Source organism: Leucoraja erinacea, chromosome 19 (assembly GCF_028641065.1).
Source record: "Leucoraja erinacea ecotype New England chromosome 19, Leri_hhj_1, whole genome shotgun sequence".
NCBI lineage: Eukaryota > Metazoa > Chordata > Chondrichthyes > Rajiformes > Rajidae > Leucoraja > Leucoraja erinaceus.
In genome coordinates, this window is record NC_073395.1 from 32,998,387 (window position 1) to 33,024,822 (window position 26,436).

General features: G+C 41.0%; 1 protein-coding gene across 3 annotated transcripts in view; it reads right to left on the reverse strand.

Moving 5' to 3' along the window:
• The window catches only part of otogl (otogelin-like), a 147,228-nt gene that overhangs the window by 72,144 nt on the left and 48,648 nt on the right, over positions 1 to 26,436 (reverse strand). For all 3 annotated transcript variants that reach the window (XM_055650780.1, XM_055650779.1, XM_055650778.1), the window contains 5 exons: positions 25,098 to 25,269; positions 19,417 to 19,524; positions 16,221 to 16,359; positions 5,069 to 5,203; positions 2,719 to 2,865 (listed from right to left, as the gene is read on the reverse strand). In XM_055650780.1, the coding sequence (XP_055506755.1) occupies positions 2,719 to 2,865; positions 5,069 to 5,203; positions 16,221 to 16,359; positions 19,417 to 19,524; positions 25,098 to 25,269 (701 nt within the window). The remainder of the gene's footprint in view (positions 1 to 2,718; positions 2,866 to 5,068; positions 5,204 to 16,220; positions 16,360 to 19,416; positions 19,525 to 25,097; positions 25,270 to 26,436) is intronic.

Sequence of the window (26,436 nt, forward strand, 5' to 3'; positions counted from 1 at the left end):
GAACCGCTCTACATTTCCTTGATCATCATCTGCTTTAATCTGTCGTTTTCACTCATCACCCTTCCATATCTCTAGTCTCTATGTCTGACTCTCTGTCTGAAGAAGGGTCTCGACACAAAACATCACCCATCCTTTCTCTCCAGGGATGCTGCCTGTCCTGTTGAGTTACTCCGCCATTTTGTGTCTATCTCCACTTCAAACTTGCTGTTTGTTTGCTGAGACTACACAGGTTGCTCACGTTTCCTCCCACATCTCAAAGACATGGAGGCTGGTACATGAAAACGGCCACTCTAAATTGCCACATATGTGCAGTGGAGTTGTGGAATCTCGGCCAGTTTATGGGAATGTTGGGAAAATGAAACAGGGCCCATGCAGCATTGATGTATATAATGCTTATTGGTCAGCATAGACTTGGTAGACCAAAATACCTCTTCCCATGTTTAATTACTTTATGACCCTACGGATAAAAAAAACACAGAAGCAATTGACAAAAGGTGCAGAGGGAACATGAGAAAAATCCTCCAGGCAACAAGGATTTCCTGGACTTCCTGCAGAGAATCTTGGACAATACAGCTCACCCTCTCCATGCCACACGGGTCAACATGAGGAATACCTTCAGCAACAGACTGGTTCCACCAAGATGCAGGACAGATCTTCACAGGAGATCCTTCTTCCCTTTGGCGATCAAACTGTACAACTCCTCCCACTACAGTCATGGGGTAGACTGAGACTGACCCCCCCCCCTCCCCCTCAATCTTTGCACATCCCTCAAGCCTTTCCACTCGTCACTATAATTTCATGTTTCATGTATTTTGTGTTTTTATGACTGTTGGCAGATCAATTTCCCTCCTGGGATAAATAAAGTTCTATTGTACCGTACTGTATTGTATTTGCAATCAGGAGTGCACCATCTGAAAACCTGCTGGATGCAGACTCAGGTGTGGCTTTCAACCCGTAATTGGATCCATACTGGGAGGAAACGAAGTTGCATCAAATATCCTGGAGAAAGAGTGGGGAGTAACCTAATTCCCTACTCAGCCTCCACTCGTATTAACAAAGATGCTACAATTTTATGAATCAGTTTTATAGACTTCATCAGGATGCAATCTAACGTAATAATAGGCTGTTCCACAGGAACACCAACCCCTCCCTTCTGGAAAAGTGCAGTTAATGTCTCATTTACATTCAAGGGAATGAACTTTGCAACCCACAGTGTGGAAGGAAACTCATTTCATTTACTTTCCCCACCCCCCAAGAAAAAGAAACAGCTGAGAATGTTGCAAGAAAGATTTATCATCATAACAAAATTATCTCATTTTTATACATTTTTACTTGGACGCTCCAAAGTTTCTTTCCAGGGAATGATTATAAGTTTGACATTCCGTGCCAACATTTATCTCAATGTAATGCAAATACTTCCTCTCTATACTGTTGATGGTTTCAAATTGCAATTATTGGCATAAAGCATTCCTCATATAACATCTCACTCATGCATTGTTCTTTGTTGAAATAGACGATTCAATGATAGATTAATTGCAACTGCTTGTTATTAAATTAGCTACTCACGTGGCTCCTTGGTTTTGTGTTTGTAACAATACAATGAAAGATATTGACCAGAAGTACATGTAGCAATGAGATGTGTGCCGGATCCCACAAATAACAGAAGCAACACCTGCTTACAACACACGGGGTGATTTACACCCAGATTTAATTTCTCAAGTAAACATGGGTTGCATCATGGTAAAACAATGTTTGGCTGCTTAATTACAAGGTGTGTTTGGGAAATCACCTCACTAATAAAGATATAAAAAATACATTAGTGTCACACACCAACCACCTCATTAATGAAGAGACAAAATATACACTCAGGCCATAACCATGGAAACAGGCCTTTGAGGCCTTCACATGTCCCCATCAACCTCTATCACTTACCTACACTGGGGCAACTTACAGTGACCAATTAACCAACCTATCTGCATGACTTTGGAATGTGGGGCAGACAGGCAGGCAGACACACCACAGAAACAGGCCTTTCGGGGCAACAACACGCCAACCATCCGTTCACACTAGTTCTAGATTATCCCACTTTTGCATTCACCCCCTACACACTTGGGGTAATTTACAGAGGCCAATTAGTCTTTAAACCCTTGGGAAATTTTACAGAGGCCAATTAGTCTTTAGACCCACATATATTTGAGATGTGGGAGGAGATCCGGCGGAAACTCACGTAGTCACAGGAAGAATGTGCAAATTCCACGCAGACAGCACCCGAGGTCAGGATTGAACCCAGGTCTCTGACACTGTGAGGCAGCAGCTCTACCAGCCTTAATGGGATGAAACCAAAGCACCCAGAACAAACCCATGCAGTCCCAGGGAGATTATGCAAACACCACACAGTCAGCACCAGAGGCCAGGATTGAGCCTGGGTTGTGGAACTGTGGGGAAAGCACTGCTAGTAACTGTACCTCGGTGCTGTTATTTATCAATGGCACTGAGTGGAAATGCTTTACCTCTTCGAAAGGTGAATTCAACTGGTAGAGTATAGGGGACTTGTGTCAGTTTTGATGCTGACCTCCAGACAATAGATATAGCAGACCCAAGGCATTGTGCACAATATTACAGCTTTGATATTTTCCATTTGAAATAGTCACTGACTCCTGCTCTTTTTTAATATAATATACTTCAGTTGGTCGAGGCAAATTGAAAGAATCTACTTACTTGCCACTGTGGCCCAAGCTGAATGTGAATGGTTGTCTTTTTATCCCAAAACACTGTAATCTCCTGCTGTGGGTAGTGTACCACTGAGTAATAACCGGCCTTCCAAAGCTGAAAGTCATTAGATTCCCTTCTCACTCCGGACAAACTCTAGGAGCAACAACAAGACCACGGGAGAAATTACACTGTTTGCAGGATTCTTAAAATCATTTTCACTGAAGATCAAAATTTGTATCAAGTATAATCGAAGCATTTAACGATGGATCAATTGTTCAGTTTACCAGTATATTTTTCAGTTTACCAAATAGCCATATTTTTCAAAAAACAAAACTAGCTTCTGAAAAGTAACTGCAACCACTGACTTGTGGCAAAATAAGTACAGTACAATATGTTCATTTCATTGTAATATTGTACTGATAAGCAAATAATAAAATTATGCTTGATCCTATCTATTACGCTATTCACATAGTAGTGAGACCAGAGTAATTTTAATATAATTTATTCATTTCAGACTCAGATTACAGATAAAAGATATTGCTTACGATAAATCACATGCCATGACTATTTTGAAACATCAAATGTAATATGTGGAGACCAAGGAACTGGAGATGTGGCTTTACAAAAAAGCCAGAAATTACTGGAGTAACTCAGCGGGTCAGACAGTATCACTGGAGAATATGGACAGGTGATGTTTCGGGTCGGGTTTTCTTCAGAATAATGTAATATTCTTCTTGTATAGTGAATCTTTGGAGCACAACTAATTTTGGATAAATGAAGAAGATGAAATTTAACGAGATTCTAACTGTAGAATAGAAAGAAAGCAGGGCTGGGAGTGACACTCCGCTGGCTTCTGTGGTTTTGATATGGTCAACTACTGTGCCCTTCTTTCAATACTTAGCTTGAGCTGTCTGCTACAAAACAAACCAGATTATCTCTGGAAATCACCTCCGTAACTGACTGGGAAGTTCAGGACTTCTGCATTGATGATTCTGTGAGTTCTGAGTGGCTGGTTATTTACACCCAGAGATCCTCTGTGTTGATCGGAAATGGCTGCCTACAGGAAGTCCCCATCATGTGACACAGTCAAAGGCAAGGTTCACTGAGTAGGCACCTTGAAAATATAAGCAGCTGCCCACTCAGCTAACAAATTGAACTGCAGTCTCCTAAGGGTACCAGAGCCTTTCGATAACCCCTCCTCCCTCATTTCACTCACCCCCCTTCTTCCCTGTGCCCCATGTGCACTTGCACCTGTTACTCCCCTCACCACCCCCATCCATCAACATCCCTTCCTCTGGCTTCACAATTCGCAACTCTTCTATCCTTATCTTAAGCCTTTTGCCCAACCATCTCCCAATCAAAAGCTCCCTCGCCTGTACAGATCTATCACTTACCAGGCTTTGTCCTGCACCTCCTCTCTTCCAGTTTTCTACCCCTCCCCACCACAATCAGGCTGAAAAGGGGTCCTGACCAGAAACGTCACCAATGCATGCTCTCTAAAGAGGTTGCCTGGCCCACTTAGTTACTCAGCACTTCGTGTTTATTTTTGTAAACCAGCATCTGCAATTCCTTGTTTCTGCAGTCTTCTAGTCTTTGGAATTGCAATAAGAGTTGTATTAACCTTTTGAACAATCGAAACTAAGCTTTTTTAATTGATTTGTTTATTCATGGATTATGAATATTGTTAACAAAGAGAGCATTTACTATTCATCCCTGGTTGTCCCTGAACCAGGTAGTTGAGTCTGGAGTCACATATTTCGTCAAACAGGGTAAAGATGGCAGATTTCATTCTAATGAGCTAGTGATTTTGTTTACTACAATTATGTAGTTTTGTTACCATTATTATTGAGATTTGCAATTTTTGTAATTCCAATTTTTTTAAATTCTTGAATTTAAAATTCTTAGCTGTCACCATGAATGTGAACTATATTGTGTGTCAATTGTTTACATTTTAATCATTAAGAAAAATGTAATTGTTCCACCCAATATAACAAAGTCTACGGGCTTTAACGCTTTATAAGATTCCCTTCCATCACTTCCCCCACATTTCTTTAAAACCTAACGGTTTGACCAAAATTTTGGTAATTTGCTCTCATTTTCCAGATGGTTCAATCTCTGATAAAATCTTGGAGATGCATCATTAGACAATGTGTTGTGTTAAAGCCTGAAGAAGGGTCTTGACCTGAAACATGTCACCCATTCCTTCTCTCCAGAGATGTTGCCTGTCCCGCTGAGTTACGTCTTTTTGTATATGGTTGGCGTGGGATGAGATTAGAAGTTTAGAAGCAGAACATGAATACTTTTTTTGTTTAGTTACATCCAGATCAGTTTGTGCTGAACTAAAGTAGGTACTTACTGGTTTCCCAGAGTTGTCATTGAAATAAAGATTGGTGCTTCCAACTGAAATAACAAGGGACTTCATGCAAATAATTCCACTGTCATAACAATCCACATTTTGTGCGGTTATAAGAACATTCAAATTGGAGATGCTCTGGAAAACAGATAGACAATTTTGTTAAATTCTTTATGATTACACATTTTCTTTCAATACATTACAGGAGATAGATATATACATGAATCTGATCTTAATAATTGCACGCCCTGCAATGTTACTGCATCATTGATAACTGTCAGAGCTTCTTATTTCTCAACCACCATCCCACTGCCTGGGTTGGTGGTTGAGACAGATATGACAGTGGCATTTAAGAGACTTGGATAGGCACGTAGATGTGGACCGATATGGATTATGTGCAGGCAGATAAGTGTTGGTCTTGGCTTCATGTTTGGCACAGATGTCGTGGGCTGAAAGGTCCGTTCTTGTATTAAATTATTCTATGCTCTAGGCTCCCTAAAATCATAGCTGACGTGTGAACAAAATTTATCTGTTCCTTAATATTAATAAAGAAACATTTTCTGACTGTCAAGTAGACACAAATGTTATGGTTAAACCTGAAAAAGATGCAGATCCAGTGAAAGAAACACAAGAACTTTAACAAAGAAAAATACACTAAATAGAAACCTCCACCATGTGTTTAGCTGTGGGAAACAGAAAGCATAAAATTACTGAAACAAGTTGCCCTTTGTTGTCTTTTCTTAACTTTGACCTGTTTATCCTTTGGATTTGACATTTCATGGGGTTACGTTACTGCAATCCCGTTCTAATTAAAAATGCCTCTGATTTACCCAAGATTAAAGCTTTGAAAATGTGCAGGTATCTGTTTCTGAAGGATACTACCTATGCTAGAAAAGGTAGAAACGCTTTCTGGTTTTCATTGCACTTTCCTCATGATTTATATTTTAAAATGATAGGTGTTATGGAAATTCTACAACGCTGTCAAACAATCATTAACGTTCAAATTAAGCAGCCAATTGTGACATTGTAAGAGCATAATGAGTATTGCTGTTGGCGAATTTGCTAGCTAACTCTATGACAAAATGCCATCCTTGTGCCTCATTCACATTCACACCCAGGTTATCGGAGTGTGAAGGACAAAATCTAGGTACAGGCAAACTCTGAGCGAGAAAAGAAATCATAGGGTGATTGTGTCTGACCCACTTTCGTACAGGCCCTGCATACAGGCAGTATACAGTCCTTGCAGGGAACTGAAAGCGTGATACCTATCTACCTGCTTGTGGTCCAAGGACTTTGAAGTGGGATAGTAGTAACAAACAAGGAGTAAGATTGAGTACTTGACACAGACACAAAATGCTGGAGCAGCTCAGTGGGACAGGCGGCATGCCGTTTGTCCCGCTGAGTTACTCCAGCATTTTGTGTCTACCTTCGATTTAAAACAGCATCTGCAGTTCTTTCCAACACACATGTGCATTGTGATGTTCTTTGGGTTTTTTTGTATATATTTTATGATGCCGGAATTCACGAGTTAATTTCATAAACTGTCCTTAATCTGCCAATGACAAGAATCTCCCAGGATCATAACAGGAAATGCAGTGCATCAGGAATCTTCACATATAAGTAAGCTGGATTTGACACTGACCATTTTACAGGGCCTTGGAAATATTTCTGCCCCATTCAGTAATCTGCCAGTGATCTGCTCCATCAACACAGGTCAATGTTTGGAGTCGGTAGCAAGGCTCCTTTACATTGTACTCCTGTGGAGCTATGTTGCGCACTTAAAATGTACATTGCCAGCAAATTGGATGCACATTTATATCGCATATTCTATAATTTTCATTGATGTACAATCTCCATCTACTGATTTCAATCTATTTGAATAAACAAGCACAAAACTTGCAATTTTACAAACTGTGCCAATCAAATATTTTGATTTACCGGCTTCATGGAGTTACACCAATGTCCTTTTATTATGACATAAATTCTTTCACCACATACTGCACAAGGTGAGCAACTTTAACTGTTGTTGTTGGAGGTTTGTAATCATCAACATTTTTGCCCGCAAATAACATTAAAATTACCTTAAGTGTATTGCACTGCTACAACAGAACTGATGAGCATTTCGTTGTCTCTGTACTGTACACTGACAATGACAATTAAAATTGAATCTGAATCTGATCTGAATCTGAATCTGAGCAGTATAATAGTCATTTTTGTGGCAGATTTATTTACTTTATTCATATTCCTATCAAGGATTTTCCGCTGAAAAATGATAAATGCAATTTACGCCCAAGTATGTGTGGATCTACTCGTGCTTTCCACCAGAACTTTGTTGGAGTTCAGTTGCTTTTACATATTATCGGTCTCTGATGCAAACGTGCTTGCTCACCAAATGTGCACTAAGCTTTTAGACAGCTTTTTAAAAATAGTTTTTCTGGGTTTCATATCAACTTTTTTGTTTGTTTACCTTTACTCAGACTGCTTTTGTATTGCGTGCCTATTTGAATTAATATTTAGCGGCAACTATAAAAATCAACACTTTCCTCATTGCAGCCCCTAAACGTATTATTCATGAACTGCGATCAAGCTAAATTGAGTAAAATCGTTCCATCATTGAGTATCTTCTATTCTAACTCTTCCTCATTGATAACATTCACATTATTAAATTCAATGAAAAATATGTTGACTGTAAATCCATGTCTGCAGTAATTTGGTCAGAACAACTGTTCTCCCTGGATGTCCCTGGGATGGCGGGACTGTCATACGAGGAAAGATTGAAAAGACTAGGCTTGTATGCACTGGAGTTTAGAAGGATGAGGTGGGATCTTATAGAAATATATAAAATTATAAAAGGACTGGACAAGCTCGATGCAGGAAAAATGTTCCCAATGTTGGGCGAGTCCAGAACTAAGGGCCACAGTCTTAGAATAAAGGGGAGGTAATTTAAGACTGTGAGAAAAAAAAAACTTTTTCACCCAGAGAGTTGTGAATTTATGCAATTCCCTGCCACAGAGGGCAGTGGAGGCCAAATCACTGGATGGATTTAAGAGAGAGTTAGAGAGAGCTCTAGGGGCTAGTGGAGTCAAGGGATATGGGGAGAAGGCAGGCACCGGTTATTGATAGGGGATGATCAGCCATGATCACAATGAATGGTGGTGCTGGCTCAAAGGGCCGAATGGCCTCCTCCTGCACCTATTTTCTATGTTTCTATATTTTGAGATGGAATGTCTCCGCATTAGGATTAATTGCAAGCAATCTTTGCTGACTTTTAATTCCAAACAAACTGGGGAATAGTGAAGGGCTTGGATAGAGTAGATGTGGAGAGGATGTTTCCATTACTGGGAGAGTCTCGGAGTAGAGGTCATGGCATCAGAATTAAAGGGCGTTCCTTTAGGAAGGAGACGAGGAGGAATTTCTTTAGTCAGAAGGTGGCAAGTCTGTGGAATTCATTGCCACAGAAGTCTGTGGAGGCCATCAATTGATATTTTTAAGGGAGAGATAAATAGATTCTTGATTTGTATGTGTGTCAAGGGTTATGGGGAGAAGGCAGGAGAATTGGATTAGGAGGGAGAGATAGATCCGCCATGCTTGAATGGCAGAGTAGACTTGATGGGCCAAATGGCCTAATTCTGTTCCTATCACTTATGACCTTATGAATGTAACATAAAGCCTTAAGATGTTTAGTTTAGTTTATGATTGTCATGTATACCAAGGTACAGTGAAAAGCTTTTTTGTTGTGTGCTATCTAGGCAGCGAAAAGACAATACATGATTACCATCAAGTTGTCCACAGTTTACAGATAAAGGGTAGCTCACATATTTGCATCATGGTTTTTCAAATAATTTGAAACAACTGATCGAAATGTCCTTAACGCTATGGTTCTCAAATGATCTTTGCAGTCTCTAGAATATTCCAGCAGCTGAAATGGCTCAGTGATATTTGGCTTAAAGACCACTTAGCATGACTACATTGCATGCATGGCTAAAAACAAAGCACTCTTTCAGTGAAAAGTAATGAATGCAATGGAGTTTCATTAATGGCTGCAAAAATTATGGAATAGTGTACAATTGTTTTAGCTCAGAAGTTCATCTCGGTTTTCCTTGATAATAATATCAACTTACTCGTAAAATGAATTAACAGAATGTACAACTGAAAAAAAAATAGCCCAATTGTTATATTGCTGAATTAATTAGAAAACTTGCAATAGTATTAATGTTTAAGAAGGAACTGCAGATCCAGCATTTTTGTCTACCTTGCATTAGTATTATTCTGGTTGAAATTTCCTCAACTGCAGCATTACCCTTCTAACTTATTTTTCTAACCTTCTAACTTATTTTTCCCACATAGTAATTTTTTTAATATATCATTCACAAAAACAAATGCTTTGAATTGCTGAATGAGAAATTAATGACAAATTCAATGACAGACATGATTGCACAATTAAATTTAGTCTACCTTGCCATTGAAAGATGAATTTCAACTTTAATTCCAGTTTATTTCTGTTAATTCAAAATAAATGACAGAGGTACAGCATAATTTTATTAAAGTTTCATGGCCAATTTAATCTCATGAACTAAACCAGACAAAGATTATTCCCAATATGAATATTCTCATTTATGATCTAAGAGGTTTCAAGATATTTCAGAAGAATTCAAATCAGCGCCATTTAATTAAGAGATCTGCTGTGATACAATACCACGCACAAATATTGCCTGTCAATGCGATCTACTTTCCCATGAATAAATAAGTTATTAAAAGAGGTTTAAGTAACTCTACCAATAGAAACTGCTTCCCAGTGACCAAGCCAATGCCCTGTACCCCTGCAGTCAAACGGTATATGGTTACAGTTGCAGTCAGTCATGGTCATGTGGCACAGAAACAGGCCCTTCAGCCCACCAGGCTCCTGCTGTTCAGCAAGTCGTTTAGTTTAGAGATACAGAAACAGGGCCTTCGGCCCACCGAGCCCACACCAACCAGCAATCTCCCCACATTAACACTATCCTACACACACACCAGGGACAATTTACATTTATGCCAAACCAATTGACCTATAAACCTGTACGTCCTTGTGGTGTAGGAGGAAACCAAAGATCTCGGAGAAAAATCATGCAGTCACAGGGAGAACGTACAAACTCCACACAGACAGCACCCTTAGTCTGAATCGAACCCAGGTCTCTGGCGCTGCAAGCGCTGTAAGTCAGCAACTCTACCGTTGCGCCACTATGCTGCCAAGCACCTATCTATACTAATCCTTTGATAATTTAAGTGCTCATTCGGCTTTCTTCTAAATGGTTTTAAAGCATCTATCTCCACTCCCTTCTAGGGGAGACTACGACCAACCTCTTGGTTTGAAAGAACTCTTCCTCCAACCCTCTACTCATATTATAACCATGTCCTCTGGTTTTAGATATAGGGGGAATTTCACACTTTCTTCCAAGATGGAGCCCAACCCAGGCAACTATTTGCATGCTACCCACACAAGCAGATCCACAAACGCATATTAAAATTGTTACTACAGCAATATTTCTCCCTTATCATGTACCTATACACTGTAAATGGATCAATTGGCATAATGCATTGTCTTCCTGATGACTGGTTAGCACGCAACAAAAGCTTTTCCCTGTACCTCAGTACACGTGACAATAAACTAAACTGATCTTTGCTCTCCATAATGTTGTATACCTCTATGAGGTCCTCCCTCAGCCTCCTCCGTTCCAAGGAAACCTAACTCAGCGTTCCTAATCCCTCCTTCCAACCAAAACATTCCACCCCAAAAACATCCTGATGAACCTCTTCTGCATTTACATTATTCAAGTAGTGTGGTGAACAGAACTCGACACAGCATTCCAACTCTAGCCCAATCAAAGTTTTATCGATTGGTACCATGATCTTATATTTTTGCCCTGACTAATGAAAGCAAGCAACCCATATCCTTCTTCATGACCTTATCTACCTGTTCTGCCACCTATAGGGATTTATGGACATGCACTGATTCCTAGTCCCCAATGATTCATGGTGTACCTTTCTTAGAGGTCCCAAAACGGATGACCTCACATTTATTAGAATTAAATTGTATTCATCATTGCTCCACCCAATTTATCTGCCGAATGATATTATTTTGTAATCTATAACTCCTCCTCATCATCAACATAAGATATGTTTTGTTATCTATCAACTCATTAATCACATCTCTGACATTTATATAAAAATCATTAGAGCAGATGGCAGAATAGACTCGATGGGCAGAATGGCCCAATTTGCTCATGACTTACTTCTGAAATGTGGCCTCACTAATTTATTCTACAACTGTAACATAACATTCCAACTTTTATACTCAACTAGATTAAGTGGGACTCATTGGGTACCATGTTCACACGGGAGGGTTGGTCCCCCAACGCAATATTCCACCTCTCCACCAATTCCAATATTGGTGGCCAGTGGGGGGGCCTTTCTGGAGCGCTGGTATGGGTGTTGTGGGCTGAAGTGAGTGGTCTCCAGAGGGCTAGTATGGACATTGTGGGCCAAATGGATTCTTGGAGTGGCAGCTCAGTCCCTCAAGCCTGATGTGCTGGCAGCTCACTCACAGCTGGTGGGCTGGCAGTTGACTCACGGCTATTCCTTGAAATTCCATTTCAAGCAGGGTGCAAGGCCGCCAAATTCAAGTGCAGTTTCATACCACTTCAAGCAGGGCGCAAGGCCGCCAAATTCAAGTGCAGTTTCATACCATTTCAAGCAGGGTGCAAGGCCACCAAATTCAAATGCAGTTTCATATTATTTCATGCAGGGTGCAAGATCACCACATTCAAATGCAGTTTCATACCATTTCATGCAGGGTGCAAGGCCACCACATTCAAATGCAGTTTCATACCATTTCAAGCAGGGTGAAACCACCATAAAACCACACAAAACACCATATTCACAGTTCAGTAGACATTCAGTGTGTACAGTTGATTCACAGCTCAGACAGAGTTGTGACCTCTCTCTCCTCCATCATGCAGAGACTGAGCCACACCCACACTTCCGGACTTTATAGTTCCTCCCCCCTCCCACCGGAAAGGGTGTGGCCTTCATGGCGTGATTGACAGGAGATAGATTCTCAACATTTTTTAAACACTAATAACATTTTTATTTTTCATTGATGGGAAGAATCCTCTGCACCTGATGAGCGGAGGGGGACTGAGTAAGATGGCCAAAAACCACAGCTGTAAGTGGTAGCGTTTTATCTAAAATCAATATACAGTGCAAACATGAAGTTGTCAAGTTTAGGCCAGCAGTTATTTGCAGTGCTTTTACTTCAACCCAAAATGCCACCAGCCATTTGCAGTGCTTTTACTTCAACTCAAAACACCACCAGCCATTTGCAGTGCTTTTACTTCAACCCAAAATGCCACCAGCCATTTGTAGTGCTTTTACTTGAACCCAACCACATTTTCATTTTCAAACCACATTAAGGGCACTCAAAGTCAGTAATACCACACTCACAGTTTAGTAGACATGTGTTCAGTGTTATTCACAGCTCAGACTGAGAGACGTGACCGTCTCACTTCCCCCATCTTACAGAGACTGACTGAGGCACAACACTTCCGGGTTTTATAGTCCCTCCCCTTCCCACCAGTGGGGGCAGCAGAGAGAATATCAACATTTTTAAAACATTAATAACTCTTTTATGTTTCATCGATGGGAAAAATCCTCTTGTCCTGCGCAAGTAAGCTGGCCAAAAATCACAGCCGTAAGTGGCAGCGTTTTTTTCTAAAATCATGAAACAGAAAACAGGAAGTGATCAAGATCTTACTTTTTGTAATATAGATACTCTGACTGATGAAGGCCAATGTTCCCAAACCTTCTAGGCCACCAAGATACATTTAATTGTCATTTGGACCCCTACCAAACGAAATGCCGTTTGCAGCACATTTCCCAAGACAACTATAAACATCCATTCGCTGCCACTGTTCTGCTCTGCACTCCCCCCCCCCCCCCCCCGATGTCAGTCAAAAGTCAAAGCCCCCGGCTGGCGATGGCAATTGTCCCGCGGCCATTAAAGCCACGCCGGGTGGTGCGAGGTCGCACACCGGGTCTTGGTGTTAGAGCCCCCGGCGTGCGCTCGCAGAGTCCCGCGGCCATTCCAAGCCGCGCGGGGCGGTGATGTTAGGCCCCGCTCCAGGAGCTCTTCGACCCCGCAACTCGGGTGGGAGAAGTCGCCGTTGCGAGAGTCCTGAAAAGCGGTCTCCCTCCAGGGACCCGCGGGCTCCCGGTGCCGCCGTCCGCAGACCTGCAGTTGAAGCCCCCGACTCTCCGGTCGGGCCGCAGCAGCAGCGCTCCTCCACCGCTCCAGACTCGGCCAGCTCCGCGACGGTGAGGTGAGTCGTCGGCACCAGAGTCCCCGGTCTCTTCCTGTTGGAGGCCGCTCCTCATTGCAGCCCCAACGATAACGTAGACCCGACGAGAAAAGGTCGGGTCTCCCGTGCAGGGAGAGATTTAAAAGTTTCCCTACCTACCTGCGATGACACTTTCAAGGAACTATATATTTGCACTCTTCTGCTCTGCCATTCACTGTGAAGGACCTGCCCCGGTTTGACTAAAATGGAACACCTTGTACTCATCAGTATTAAACTCCATTAACCATTCCTCAGACCACTTAATCAAGATCCTGCTGCCATTTTTCATAACCATCGTCGCTATCTTCGATGCCACAGATTTTTGTGTCATCTGCAAACTTACCAATTGTGCCTTGTACATTTCCATCCAAATCGTTGATATAAACCTCAAACAGCAAAGGGCCCAACACCATTTCAAGGCACACCACAGGCCTCCAGTCCGAAAAACAATTTTCCACTATCACCCTCTGCATCCTTCCATGAAGCCAATTCTCTATCCAGTTAGTTGGCTCTCCCTAGATCCCAGGCAAGTTAAACCATGTAGACTATATCAACCTCATTGCTTTCATCAATATATTTTGTTACTTTCTAAAAGAAATTCAATCAAAATAATCCAATGGGATCTTCTACCAATTAAACCATATTTAATATTCCTAAATAACCCCTGCCTTTCCCTATGTTGATTAATCCTGTCCCTCAGAATGTTTTCCAATAACATTCTGATCATTGATGTTAGACTAATGCACCTTTACCCGGTCTGGATAATGCCTGCTTTCTTGAATCTATTAAAGAAAGTACCACATTTCTAGCCATCTGGTACCTCACCTGCTGTTAGGACTCTCTATCACTGGTTTTAGTGAGCCTGAGCCACTTACTCACTCACTGATTGCCACTTTAGTCCCTAATGGGGTATTGAGCCATACCTTTATGCCTATTTTCTTTAAAGAACCACAGCCCAATCACAAATTCATATAAAACCTTAAAATGCTGGATTGTAACAACACCATATTGTAATCTGCTGCTGAAATTCATCAATAACTCAATAGAATGAATTTTAAGAGGCAGAGTACAATGTGTTATCTCTATCAACATTAATCTGCCATGTTCGTCTTGTTGCAAATTTTAACCAGATTACTCGGTAGCTGTTTGATTGTTTTCGCCAGGCTTATCTACCTCTCTGCAATGTTAACTTTGACAAGTCTGCGCTGTTTATCTGATTCAGGTTATTTCTGTGCATTAGCAGTAGATGTGATCCAAAGACAAATCCTTGGCCGGACATCACTACCTGTGCTTTCTTTTGTGTTCACACATCCAGCAGAGTGTAGTGACAGATGCAGTGGCATCAGTCAGCTTGTAGACCCTGGACTTACAGCAGGTTTGCATGTCCATACTTAATTCCATTGGAATGGCTGATACCACGGCTCCAAACACATCACCAGGACAATGTACTCAGTGAACCAAGCAGCCACATTCTTCTATTATCCATATGATCTTAAAGGTTCTCAAAACCTCTTAGAAAATCCCATGTTTTTGTAATTATTATTTTTATATCTGACTTCATTCATTATGCTTACAATAATTACTTTTGTCTCTCCATCCATTCTTTTTTTTTAAATGTGAACACTTCTGTAATCGTCCTGTTAATCTTATTGTTCTTTATTTAGTTTACTTGGTACCGTCTTGTTATTCGGTTCAGAATTGCTGTGTTTAGTCTACAATCATGCTTTCACCATACTTTCAAGCATCCATCTTCAATATGGATTTTGAGAACAAGCTCATCATTTGAGTTGACCAAGCTCTTCTTCCTTGAGTACAGTATGATTTTCACTATTCAAAGCAGCAAATGTTCAGAACTTCACTAAAATCCTATATTTTTCCATCAAATTGCTGTTCCTTTCTCCATCTTCTTCTTCTAGCGTATGGCGTGCACAGCCTAAAGTTGTAGGACAACTTGTTCTATTTGATCTTATTTGATCTTATTTGATTCTGCACACCGGGTTGATTGCATTCGTCAAAACAGAATGTGAAGGTTGCAATCTTCCACCCCCTTTCTCCATAAAAAGTGTTTAATCTACTATATGAAACATGATTGGAAAATAAATATAAAACTCTTGGTTCTCTTAAGAGAGATCTTGCTCAACTCATTTGGTGAGGTTGTACTCGATATATAAAGCGTGGATAGATATTTTAAGGTAAGGAATATTGGGATTTGAAGTTATTGGAATGAAGTAACGTTCATGGAGCATAAATCAAATAAAATATTCCTTTGATCAAACGAAAATTCCAGAAATCTAGAGAATATATTTAAATCCTACTTATCACACTCTTTCATTTAGCTTTTGATACTTTATTGGCAAAGCTGCAACTCAGGCATTGTAATTTATCTCTTTAATTCAGATTTGCATCAGAATCCAGCCAAGAAAATAAATAGTTTCACGGGTGGCTTATGAGAATACTAAAATCTGTATTTAACTGATCTAATGGACTCAGAGAAAGTCAACCTTAAAATAATTAGTTGCAATAGAAATACCTCTACAATAGCATCATTCATTACATTAAACATTTGCCATCACAATAATCTCTCTCATCATCATACTCTCAATGCAGAAAACATTTTATATTGCCATTTTTCTCCTGTAGATTAAAATTCTTCCTCCAGTAATCTCCTACCACTATCTTCTCTGGAGCCATAGCATTTTCCCCAATGGACATTATCATTTAGGTATGAACCGACTAGGACACCTGCTATTGAATGTTGGGTTATATCAGAAGGTCCTTACCTTCACCAAGTAAACTTGGCAGTCACTGACATAATCATACTCCAGTCCATCAAAGCTACGATAATGTCGATCACTGTAGATGGTGCACACAGCGGGACATGGATGGTATGTGCAGTTAAAAACTCCTCGTTGACATAAACTAAGGAAGGAAAGTATCATTAAAATCCGACAAAACTGCACCATTTTATTCAAATTAACAGAAGAACTAGAATAATTAACAGAACGAGTGATTATTGAATAACAAACAATCTGCTGAAGGAACTTAATAGGTTGAAGAACATTTGTGGATGGAAATGATTGGGTCAAACTCTGCATCAGGATTGAGAGTGCAAAGATAAGATCTCTTAATTACCATTTCAATAAAGTAATAAAGAGCCTTACAAGTACCAGAACAACCCATCAATAATTAGACAAAATGTATAGGAAGGAACAGTAGATGCTGATTTAAACCTAAGATGAATACAAAATGTTGGAGTAACTCAGCGAGACAGGCGGCATCTCTGGAGAGAAAGAACGGGCAACGTCACACATTCCTTCTCTCCAGAGATGCTGCCTGTCTCGCTGAGTTACTCCAGCATTTTGTGGCTGTCATCACTAATTAGACTGGCCAATGGAGCGTTAATAACATTTGCAAGGCAAATAAAGTCTCATAATTACACAACCTGTGAAGTGAGAAGTGGACAGATCCCTGTTTCTGATTTCAAGAGTCTACAGACTGATCTTTTTAGTAGCCAGACAATTGCTGAGAAAATCTTGCGGGGACAAAAACAGACAATAGTTTAATGGAGAGGCAGGAACAATTGGACAATTCATTGCTGATTATTGTAAGACTGTGATGATCTGGTGTCTGATGGTTCATAAATCCCATTTTTTCAGCATCCCGCTCATTTCTTAGTGCTCTGTCCCTGTTCTCTGCAGATCCACTATCCAGGAGCCACATACTCACAAAGTTGATCATTGGATATGTGGCTGAAGTGTGGCCCAGCCAGGGACAGGGTCCAGTTTAGGGACACCAGGGGTCAAAAACATGTCTGTGACAGGTACCGGTGTCCAAAGTATAGATAAGATGAGCAGCTGGAACAGGATCCAGAGCGCAACAAGCTGAAACTCTGCAGGTTCTGTTTCCCACTCCTGCCTGATTCACTGGAAAAATTATTATACTACTGTGTACTGTGTAAGAAAAACAAATGAAATTAAAGTGTGTTGGGTAATAAGAGTGCATCTAATAGTCTGAAGAAGGGTCTCAACCCGAAATGTCGCCAATTCCTTCTCTCCATAGATGCTGTCTCACCCGCTGAGTTTCGCCAGCATTTTTGTCTACCTTCGATTTTTCCAGCATCTGCAGTTCTTTCTTAAACAGTCTGGAAAATCTGCCAGCCCAGCACCACCAAGCTCACATAGTCACAGTCATGAACTACTAGAGCACAGAAACAGGACCTTCACCCCAACCTGTCATAAGGTCATAGGTAATAAGAGCAGAATTAAGCCATTCAGCCCATTAAGCCTACTCCGTCATTCAATCATGGCTGATCTATCTCTCCCTCCTAACCCCATTCTCCTGCTTTCTCCCCATAACCCCCGATACCCGCACTAATCAAGAATCTATCTATCTCTGCTTTAAAAATGTCTATTGACAGCCTCCACAGCCATCTGTGGCAAAGAATTACACAGATTCGCCACCCTCAGACTAAAGAAATTCCTTCTCATCTCCTTCCTGAAGGAATGTCCTTTAATTATGAGGCTATGACCTCTAGTCCTAAACCCTCCCACTAGTAGAAATATCCTCTCCACATCCACTCTACCCAAGCCTCTCATTATTTGGTACGTTTCAATGAGGTCCCCCATCATTCTTCGAAACTCCAGTAATCGCAGGCCCAGTGCTGACAAAAGCTCATCATGTTATTAAATGTCATTCAAATCGACAGGCTATGAACATAATAATTAGTGACATTGTTTTCTTTTAAACATTTCCAGCTTTACAGAACTTTATTATTGTGTGCCATTTACAAAACCTCCCATCATCCTGAAAAGCCAAAATTATTGTATTGTCGATAATAGCAAAATAATCTTGTTAACCTCCTCTGGTCTCTCTCCATGGGCCAGCACATCCTTCCTCAGTTATGGTGCCCAAAGTTGCTCACAATATTCCAAATGCAGCCTGTCCATGGCGACCAGGATGCCTCATCTGCATTAGTCCCATCTGTCTGCATTTGCCCATATCCCTCAAAACCCTTTCTATCATGTACCTGACCAAATGTCTTTTTGATGCTATTATTGTACCTGCCTCAACCACTTTATCTGGTAACTTGTTCCATGTACATACCGTCCTCTATGTGAAGAAGTTGCCCCTCAGATCACTTTTAAATATTTCAGTTCTCACCTCTGCCCTCTAGGTATTGATCCCTTTACCCTGGGAAAATGACTGTGGCTATTCACCTTGTCTCTGTCCCTCATGATTTTATGCACCTCTCTCAGATCATCCCTCACAGCATAAACTCTGGCCTGCCCAACCCATCACTATAACCCAGGGCCTCTAGTCCTGGCAACATTCTCATGAATCTTCCTTGCACTCTTTCCAACTTAATGACATCTTTCCTACAGGAGGGTAAGCAAAACTGGAGTACATAGTGCTCCAAGTACAACCTCACCAACATCTTGCACAACTGCAACATAACTTCCCAACTCCTATACTCAATGCCCTGACTCATGAAGACCAGTGTGCCAAATGCCTTCTTCAACACCTTAACTACTTGAGACAGCACTTTCAGGGAACTGTGTATTTGTACTCTGATCTACAACACAGTCCAAGGCCCTACTCTTCACTGTGGAAGTCCTACCATGGTTTGACTTCCCAAAATGTAGCATCTTGCACCTATCAGAATTAAACACCATTTGCCATTCCTCAGCCCACGTATGAAGCTGATCACCATCTTGCCGCTATTTTTGACAACCTTCTTCACCTTTAATGATACCCCATGATTTAACACTATCTGCAAACTTACTAAGCATCTATTGTTTAATTAAATTACCTAACTATGATTAAATTATATATTAAATCACAACATTATAAATTAAACTGGTGATTTGTATGTTGGCAAAAGAGTTTCTAAAAGATGATAGCACCACAAATAAATGTTTTGTGAAAATATAGCATTAGATAATCAGTTTTAGCTTCATATAACAGATTTGTACCCACCAAGTGTAACAAAGTGTAGAAACCACTTCTCCAGGCAAATATTCCTGCCCTTTCCAACTGCATGGACAACTTTCAGGCAGAAAGCAGTCTCTACCATGTTTGATCAACCTGGAGCACAAAGGAACAAAAGCAATGGTCAAAACTTTTAATTCTACGCTTGTCCTAGAAAGTTGAGAAGATCAAATAATATTATTTTAAGAAACTATAAATAGAAAACGGCACATGTAAAAAATTGGCATTTGAGAAGGATAATCAGAAGGGAAAAGGAAATAATGGATGCGATCACTGCTGTGATGATATATGATTTTGGCTCTGATGCTCAAAGTGGAGATAAGAATTACCAAGGATGCAGGGGCAGCACAGGGTAGCTGCTAGAGCTGCTGCCTCACAGCATCAGAGACCCATATTTGACCGTGACTTATGGTGATATCTGTGTGAAGTTTGAACATTCTCTCTGTGCCATGTGGTTTCCTTCAGGTGCTCCGGTTTCATCCCAAACTCCAAAAACGTACAGGTTTGTAGGTTAATTGGCTTTGGTAAAATTGTAAATTGTCCCTAATGTAGGAGAGTGTTAGTGTATGCTGTGACCGTTGGTTGGTGCTGACTTGTTGGGCCGAATGGCCTGTATATCTCTAAATTCTAAGCTGTAAAGTGCTCCCGTTTCCTCCCGCAACCCATGGACGTGCAGGTTGGAAAGATAATCGGCCTCTAGTTTTCCCCTGTTGTGTAGAGAGTGGATGCAGCAGAGCTAGAGATGTCTTCCAGGGAAGGCAGAGGGCAGCCAATGATTTTCTGGGCAGTTTTGATCACTCTCTGCAGGACCCTCCTATCTGCTGCTGAGCAGCTGGCATACCACACCGTGATAACATATAAGAATCATGAAACATATAAGAATGAGAAGGGGATTGACAAGGTGAATGGTTTTTCCCCTAGTTTGGGGGATGGGGGCAGTTGTTGGGGTACCAAGGATTAGGGAGAATAGATTCATAATTAGAGGTTCCTGATTTAAGACAGAGATAATGAGAAAATTCTTTGGGTGGCACAGTGGTGCAACAGTAAAGTTGCTACCTTATAGCACCAGAGACCCAGCTTCGATTCTGCTTATGGGTGCTATCTGCCTACGTAGTTTGTATGTTCTCCCTATGACCACATGGATTTTCTCCAGGTGCTCAAGTTTCCTCCCACACTCCAAAGACGTACACATTTGTAGGTTAATTGGCTTTGGTAAGTTATAAAATTGTCCCTGGCGTGTGTAGGTTAGTTACGGTGTGATCATTGGTTAGCGTGGATTCGGTGCGCCAAAGGGCTTGTTTTCATGCTGTATCAGCAAAGTCTAACATCTAAAATAATGAGGTCAAGATTCATAAGAATTCTCTCCCATAGAGACCTATAGAGACAGAATCATGCAACACATTCACTGCAGAGAATAGCAGACATTGAACTGCAAGACCCAAGACGCATAGGAGAGATTAGGAAGCTGAGATCAAGATTTGTCAGCCTTGACCTGACCAGATGGAGGAGGGCACTTGGGGATCAAGTGGACTGTCTCCACTTCTGTTTTTAAGTTCTTCTGCTCTAAAACATTGTCTTATAAAATATCAAACCTGCCCAGCATGTCTCAGTTAACTATTATAGCATTGGTAGAGTCATACAGCGTAGAAGCACGCCCTTCGGCCCAACTTGCCCACACCGGCCAACATGTCCCACCTGCCTGCAATTGGTCCATATCCCTCCAAACCTGTCCTATCCATTTACCCGCCTAACTTTTTTTTAAATGTTGGGATAGTCCTTGCCTCAACTACCTCATTTTCCCCTTCACCTAAAACCTATGTCCTCTGGTCCTCAACATCCCCCACTCTAGGCAAGAGACTCTGTGCATCAACCCGATCTATTCCTCTCATGATTTTATACACCTTAATAAGATCCCCCTAATCCTCCTGCGCTCCAAGGAATAGAGTCCCAGCCTACTCAACCTCTCCCGATAGTCCAGAACCTCTAGCCCTGGCAACATACTTGTAAATCTTTTCTGTACCATTTCCAGCTTGACAACATCTTTCCTATAACATGGTGCCCAGAATTGAATACAATACTCTAAATGCGGCCTCACCAACGTCTTATGCAACTGCAACAAGACCTCCCAACTTCTAACCTTAATATATAAACTCCTTTTATAACATGTAGGCAGGATTAGTGCAAGATGAACACTGAATATTAGCAACAAATGGAAGAAAGACCAATGAATTGTTTTTTGCATGTCTGGACAATTACAGTGGAATGCAGACTCTATTTTTAGATTGTCAAATGATGTCATTATCGAGACATGAAATTCTTCTGTCTTTCAGATTTTTTGACTGTGCAGACATATGCAACCCAATTGAATTCCATTCATGCTTTTAAACTATTTTCATGGTCCTTTTTACTGCTAATATTAGGATCCATACAGTATATCAATTTAAGACTCTAGTAGGGTGTTGTCATATTTTAATACAATTGGAATACAAATTTCCTAAACCCACAGAAGATGCTTAATACTAAACGTATTATGTTCTTCTACAGTATATTAAATTTATTTTTATTTATGTTAAATATTGTGGAATATTTTTGGTTGTCTGGAGATACTACATTTTTTAAAAAATAACAATACAATATAACGACTGCATCATCTCACTGGTTCACAATAACCAGACAGAAATGTTCAGCTTGTTTCTTTACAGCACCTGTATTGTAAATGCCTAACAACAACCTGCATATCTATATTACTAAAAGTCTCATCTTGACCACTTCCTGTGCACCGTATTTTGATTTTAGAAAAAACGCTGCCACTTACGGCTGTGATTTTTGGCCATCTTACTCAAAGTCCCCCTCCGCTGCGCAGGGCAAGAGGATTTGTCCCATCGATAAAAAATAAAAGACTTATTAATGTTTAAAAAATGTTGAGACACGCCCCTTCCAGAGGGACTATAAAACCCGTAAGTGTGGAGGTGCCTCAGTTCTCTGCAAGATGGGGGAGTGAAAGGTCGCAATTCTCAGTCTGAGCTGTGAATAACATTGAACACATTAGACCCACACCAATGGGTCCCACTTAGTCTAGTATATATATCTATAAAGACTTTAACATCACAGCATTCCACAGTGGTATTACTGATGAAAGGTCTTGAGCTGGTAGAAGAGTAACCAAAAGCTTAATGATAAAAGTGTCTTTAATGGAAATCCTAGATGGAAGCAGGTGGACGTGGGTGGAGAAGGGGATTTATTGATGGGGTGGGGCAAGGGAAGAGGTTGGTGATTGGAAAGAAAATTTCATATTGGGAATCCAAACTATCAAATGAGAAATGTAAAGGAGACCAAAATCAGAAAGATTGCTGTAGCAGTGTGGTGCTTAAGAGGTTACAGAATTGAGAAGGCACAAGGCCAGAAAGAAGTTTCACTTACAAATTTCAGACTGGATCAGGAGCAGGAGCCAATACAGTATAATTCAGTGTAGCAAAGTGCGGAGTCATGCATTTTGGTAATAAGAATAAAGGCGTAGATTATGTTCTAAATGGAGAGAGAATCCAGAAATCGGAGGTGCAAAGGGACTTGGTTGCTGCAGGACTCCCAAAAAGTTAATTTGCAAGTCGAATCGGTAGTAAGGAAGGCACATTCAATGCTAGCATTTATATCAAGGACAGGAACACAAAAACAGAGATGTAATGCTGGGGCTTTATAAGGCGCTGGTCAGGCCGCATTTGGAGTACGGTGAGCAAATTTGGGCCCCAAATCTGAGGAGGGATGTGCTGGCTCTGGAGAGGGTCCAGGGGAGGTTTACAAGAATGATTCCAGGAATGAGTGGGTTAGCATATGATGAGCGTTTGACAGCACTCGGCCTCTACTCGCTGGAGTTTAGAAGGTTGAGGGGGGAATAATGAAAGGCATAGATAGAGTGGATGTGAAAAAGATGTTTCCATGGGTGGGAGAGTCTAGGACCAGATGTCATAGCCTCAGAATTAAAGGGCACTCTTTTAGAAAGTAGGTGAGGAAGAACTTCTTTAATCAGGGGGTAGTTAATCTGTGGAACATTGCCATAAAAGGCTGTGGAGGCCAGGTCACTGGATATTTTTAAGGCAGAGATAGACACATTCTTGATCAGAATGGGTGGCAAAGGTTATGGGGAGAAGGCAGGAAAATTGAATTAGGAGGCAGAGATCAGCTGTGATTGAATGGCGGAGTGGACTAATTCTACTCCTATAACTGGTGAACTTGTGAATACCGTTGAGCAAGGATACTGTATGTAGGTGGGGTACAATTTGTCCCATAGTGGATGAAGAATGAGGGGTTAGCTACAAGAGATCGGAAATGATCACATCCAGATATAACAATGGATGATAGCATCAATAATGCAGGGGCTGTGGTATAATAGAAGCAGGGACTATTGTGGAGGTGGAAGAATTGTGTAAAGAGGATAAGTAGCAGAATTCTGGATAGAAGACAGCATCTACCTTAAAAAAAGCATGGTCATTACAAATCACCAACTGTGGAGTCAGGCAGAATGAAGGCCAAGATTCCAGAGTTTGCAGTGGGAACCAAGATGGTGTTTAACTGGAGGAACTCGGAGCTCCAGTCTGAAGATAGGAACAATACCTCGGGACAATATTGCCACAAACTGCAATCTCTCCTGTGAAGAAGTTCCACCTGGTCTCAGCCAAATCCATCCTCACTTCTTATCAAGGCATTGGTGAAAGAAGCAAGACTGGTGGATATTGGCTTCTGGCAAAACTCCCACCAAAACCATATCTAATCCATTAGTGTTTCACTGCAGAAAGCGACTGTTTGTTCTGCAAGCTATTGCCATAAAGAAAAAAGTTTCATTGAGGACCTTCACCACCTGTTCCTAAGCACAACATCCCAGTGCTCCTGATAGATACAATCCAGTGTTCAATGATGAGTGGATATTAATAAAGTAACCCATTGTGAAAACCAAGCATCTCATGACTTTAGGTCACCATAAAGTTCCTATGCTGAACAAAGGTTTCATGAGACCATGTAACAGGTACATTAGTGCCTTCCCTCACAGTGAATTCTGCTGTGGGGGGACGTTTCTTGTTGATTTCTTTAGTGTACTGTTCTGTGCCTTTTTTTCTTTTTCTTTTTTATTTTGTATGGATTTATTGACATTTAATCTATTCAATTAGTTTAATCAGTCTCTGTAAAGCACTTTGGTTCAAAGTGATTTTGTTTAAAAGTGCTATATAAATAAATATTATTATTATTATTATTGTTGGAATGTGGGTAAAGCAACAGGCAATTTGCACTCAGCAAACTCCCACAAGTTGCAAAATAACAATGATCAATTAATTTACCTGAATGAGGGATGTGCATTGATCACGAGAGCGGTAATAACTCCATGCTCTTCATAGAACCATTCCACAGGATGGATGAGATGGTTGCACAAACCAGGCCTCAGTTTAAAACCTCATCCCAAGTACTTCTGAGTGTATAGATATCCCGCAGTACTGTGGCAGAATGTCAAGCCAAAGTTCCGTGTACAAATCTTTCGACTGAAATTCAAACCCACATGTTTCTGCCACTGGAGCAGGAAAGCTGACAGATGTACATTATGATGCTATCCCAATTATTGCGGTCTGAAAACAATGATGAGCTTTCAGATTTATGTCAGTACTTTGGTGTTTCAATGCACTTACCCAGGGGAACAAACACACCCTGAAATGCAGGGTGTCATGGGTGAACAGGTAACATTCATCATTAGGTTTTCACAAGTGACCTCACACGCTGCCCCTGTCCAAGGCAAACCAGGCTGGGGATCTCGACAGTCAAAATATCTCTTATTGTGCGGACAGTCCCCTGGTTCAGGTTCTGCATAAAAGGAAATTATGTTTGTTTTAACGTTGCTCACAAATCAAATGGATAGCTATTGATACTTTGTCAAGCTGATTAAAACATTACGAATTGGGATGCATTTTTAAATTTTGTGTTTAGAATTAAATGCAGAAACTATCTTCATTATATATCATCAGAGTTGATGTGAAACAACTTGAAGATTTGCATCTATTTCTCCCCCCCCCCCCCCCCCCCCCCCCCCCCCCCCCCCCCCCCCCCCCCCATTTGGATGCAGATCAGATTGCACGCCAATTTGTCCGTTTGTCATTTGACTTGGTCCAAAGCACAAGTCTCTCCCATGGACAAGCCGCACTTAAAAAAGGTTTCACGGGGACTTCAAACCAGAACACCCGGTACTACAGTGATAGAGTTCAGCCCAGGGCCGTCTGCTTGTTGTTTAGATTATCTTTCAATAACTGAAGGCTGCCATGTCGAAGGATTGTTCCTGCTAGCACCTCATAAACATCCTTGTGCACCTCACAAACATCCACCCAACACTAATGCCAGTAACTGAGAAGGAAGACTCATGTACAGGCCTCCTGTCTCACCTTCATAATTGTTCTTCGATTTTCCCTCAGCCAAGTCCACAAACTCTGCCCTGTTCCTTTCAATTCTACCTACCCAAGCAATGGAAGCTGTATATCAACTGAGTCACAAGATCTAGTTACAGGAATATCATATTAGTGATGTGTTTGTTTTTAGTTCTCTAAACTGTAAACCTAAATCACAAATGTAAAGAAGTCTCAACAACACATTGTCTTAACTGTAGCTTTATTTACTGTTCACATCATTACTATACTAGCTGTACGTGGTCTGTCACCGGAGCTAGAGAGAGAGACACCAGGGAGGGAACATGCAATTATACACCTAATAAGGGGAGTGGTTAAGGGTGGTGAGGTCACTATGTTAAAGGCACATGCACTAGCCATCTACAACAAATACACATAAACATCTACAATTCAGGATATATTTGTGTGAAGAACAAAGTCTGATGAACTGTCTCAACCCGAAACATCACCCATTTCATCTATACAGAGATGCTGCCTGTCCCGCTGAGTTACTCCAGCATTTTGTGCCTATCTTCAATGAAAACCAGCATCTGCAGTTCCTTCCTACATATATTTGTCCAAAGTGAGTTTAAGA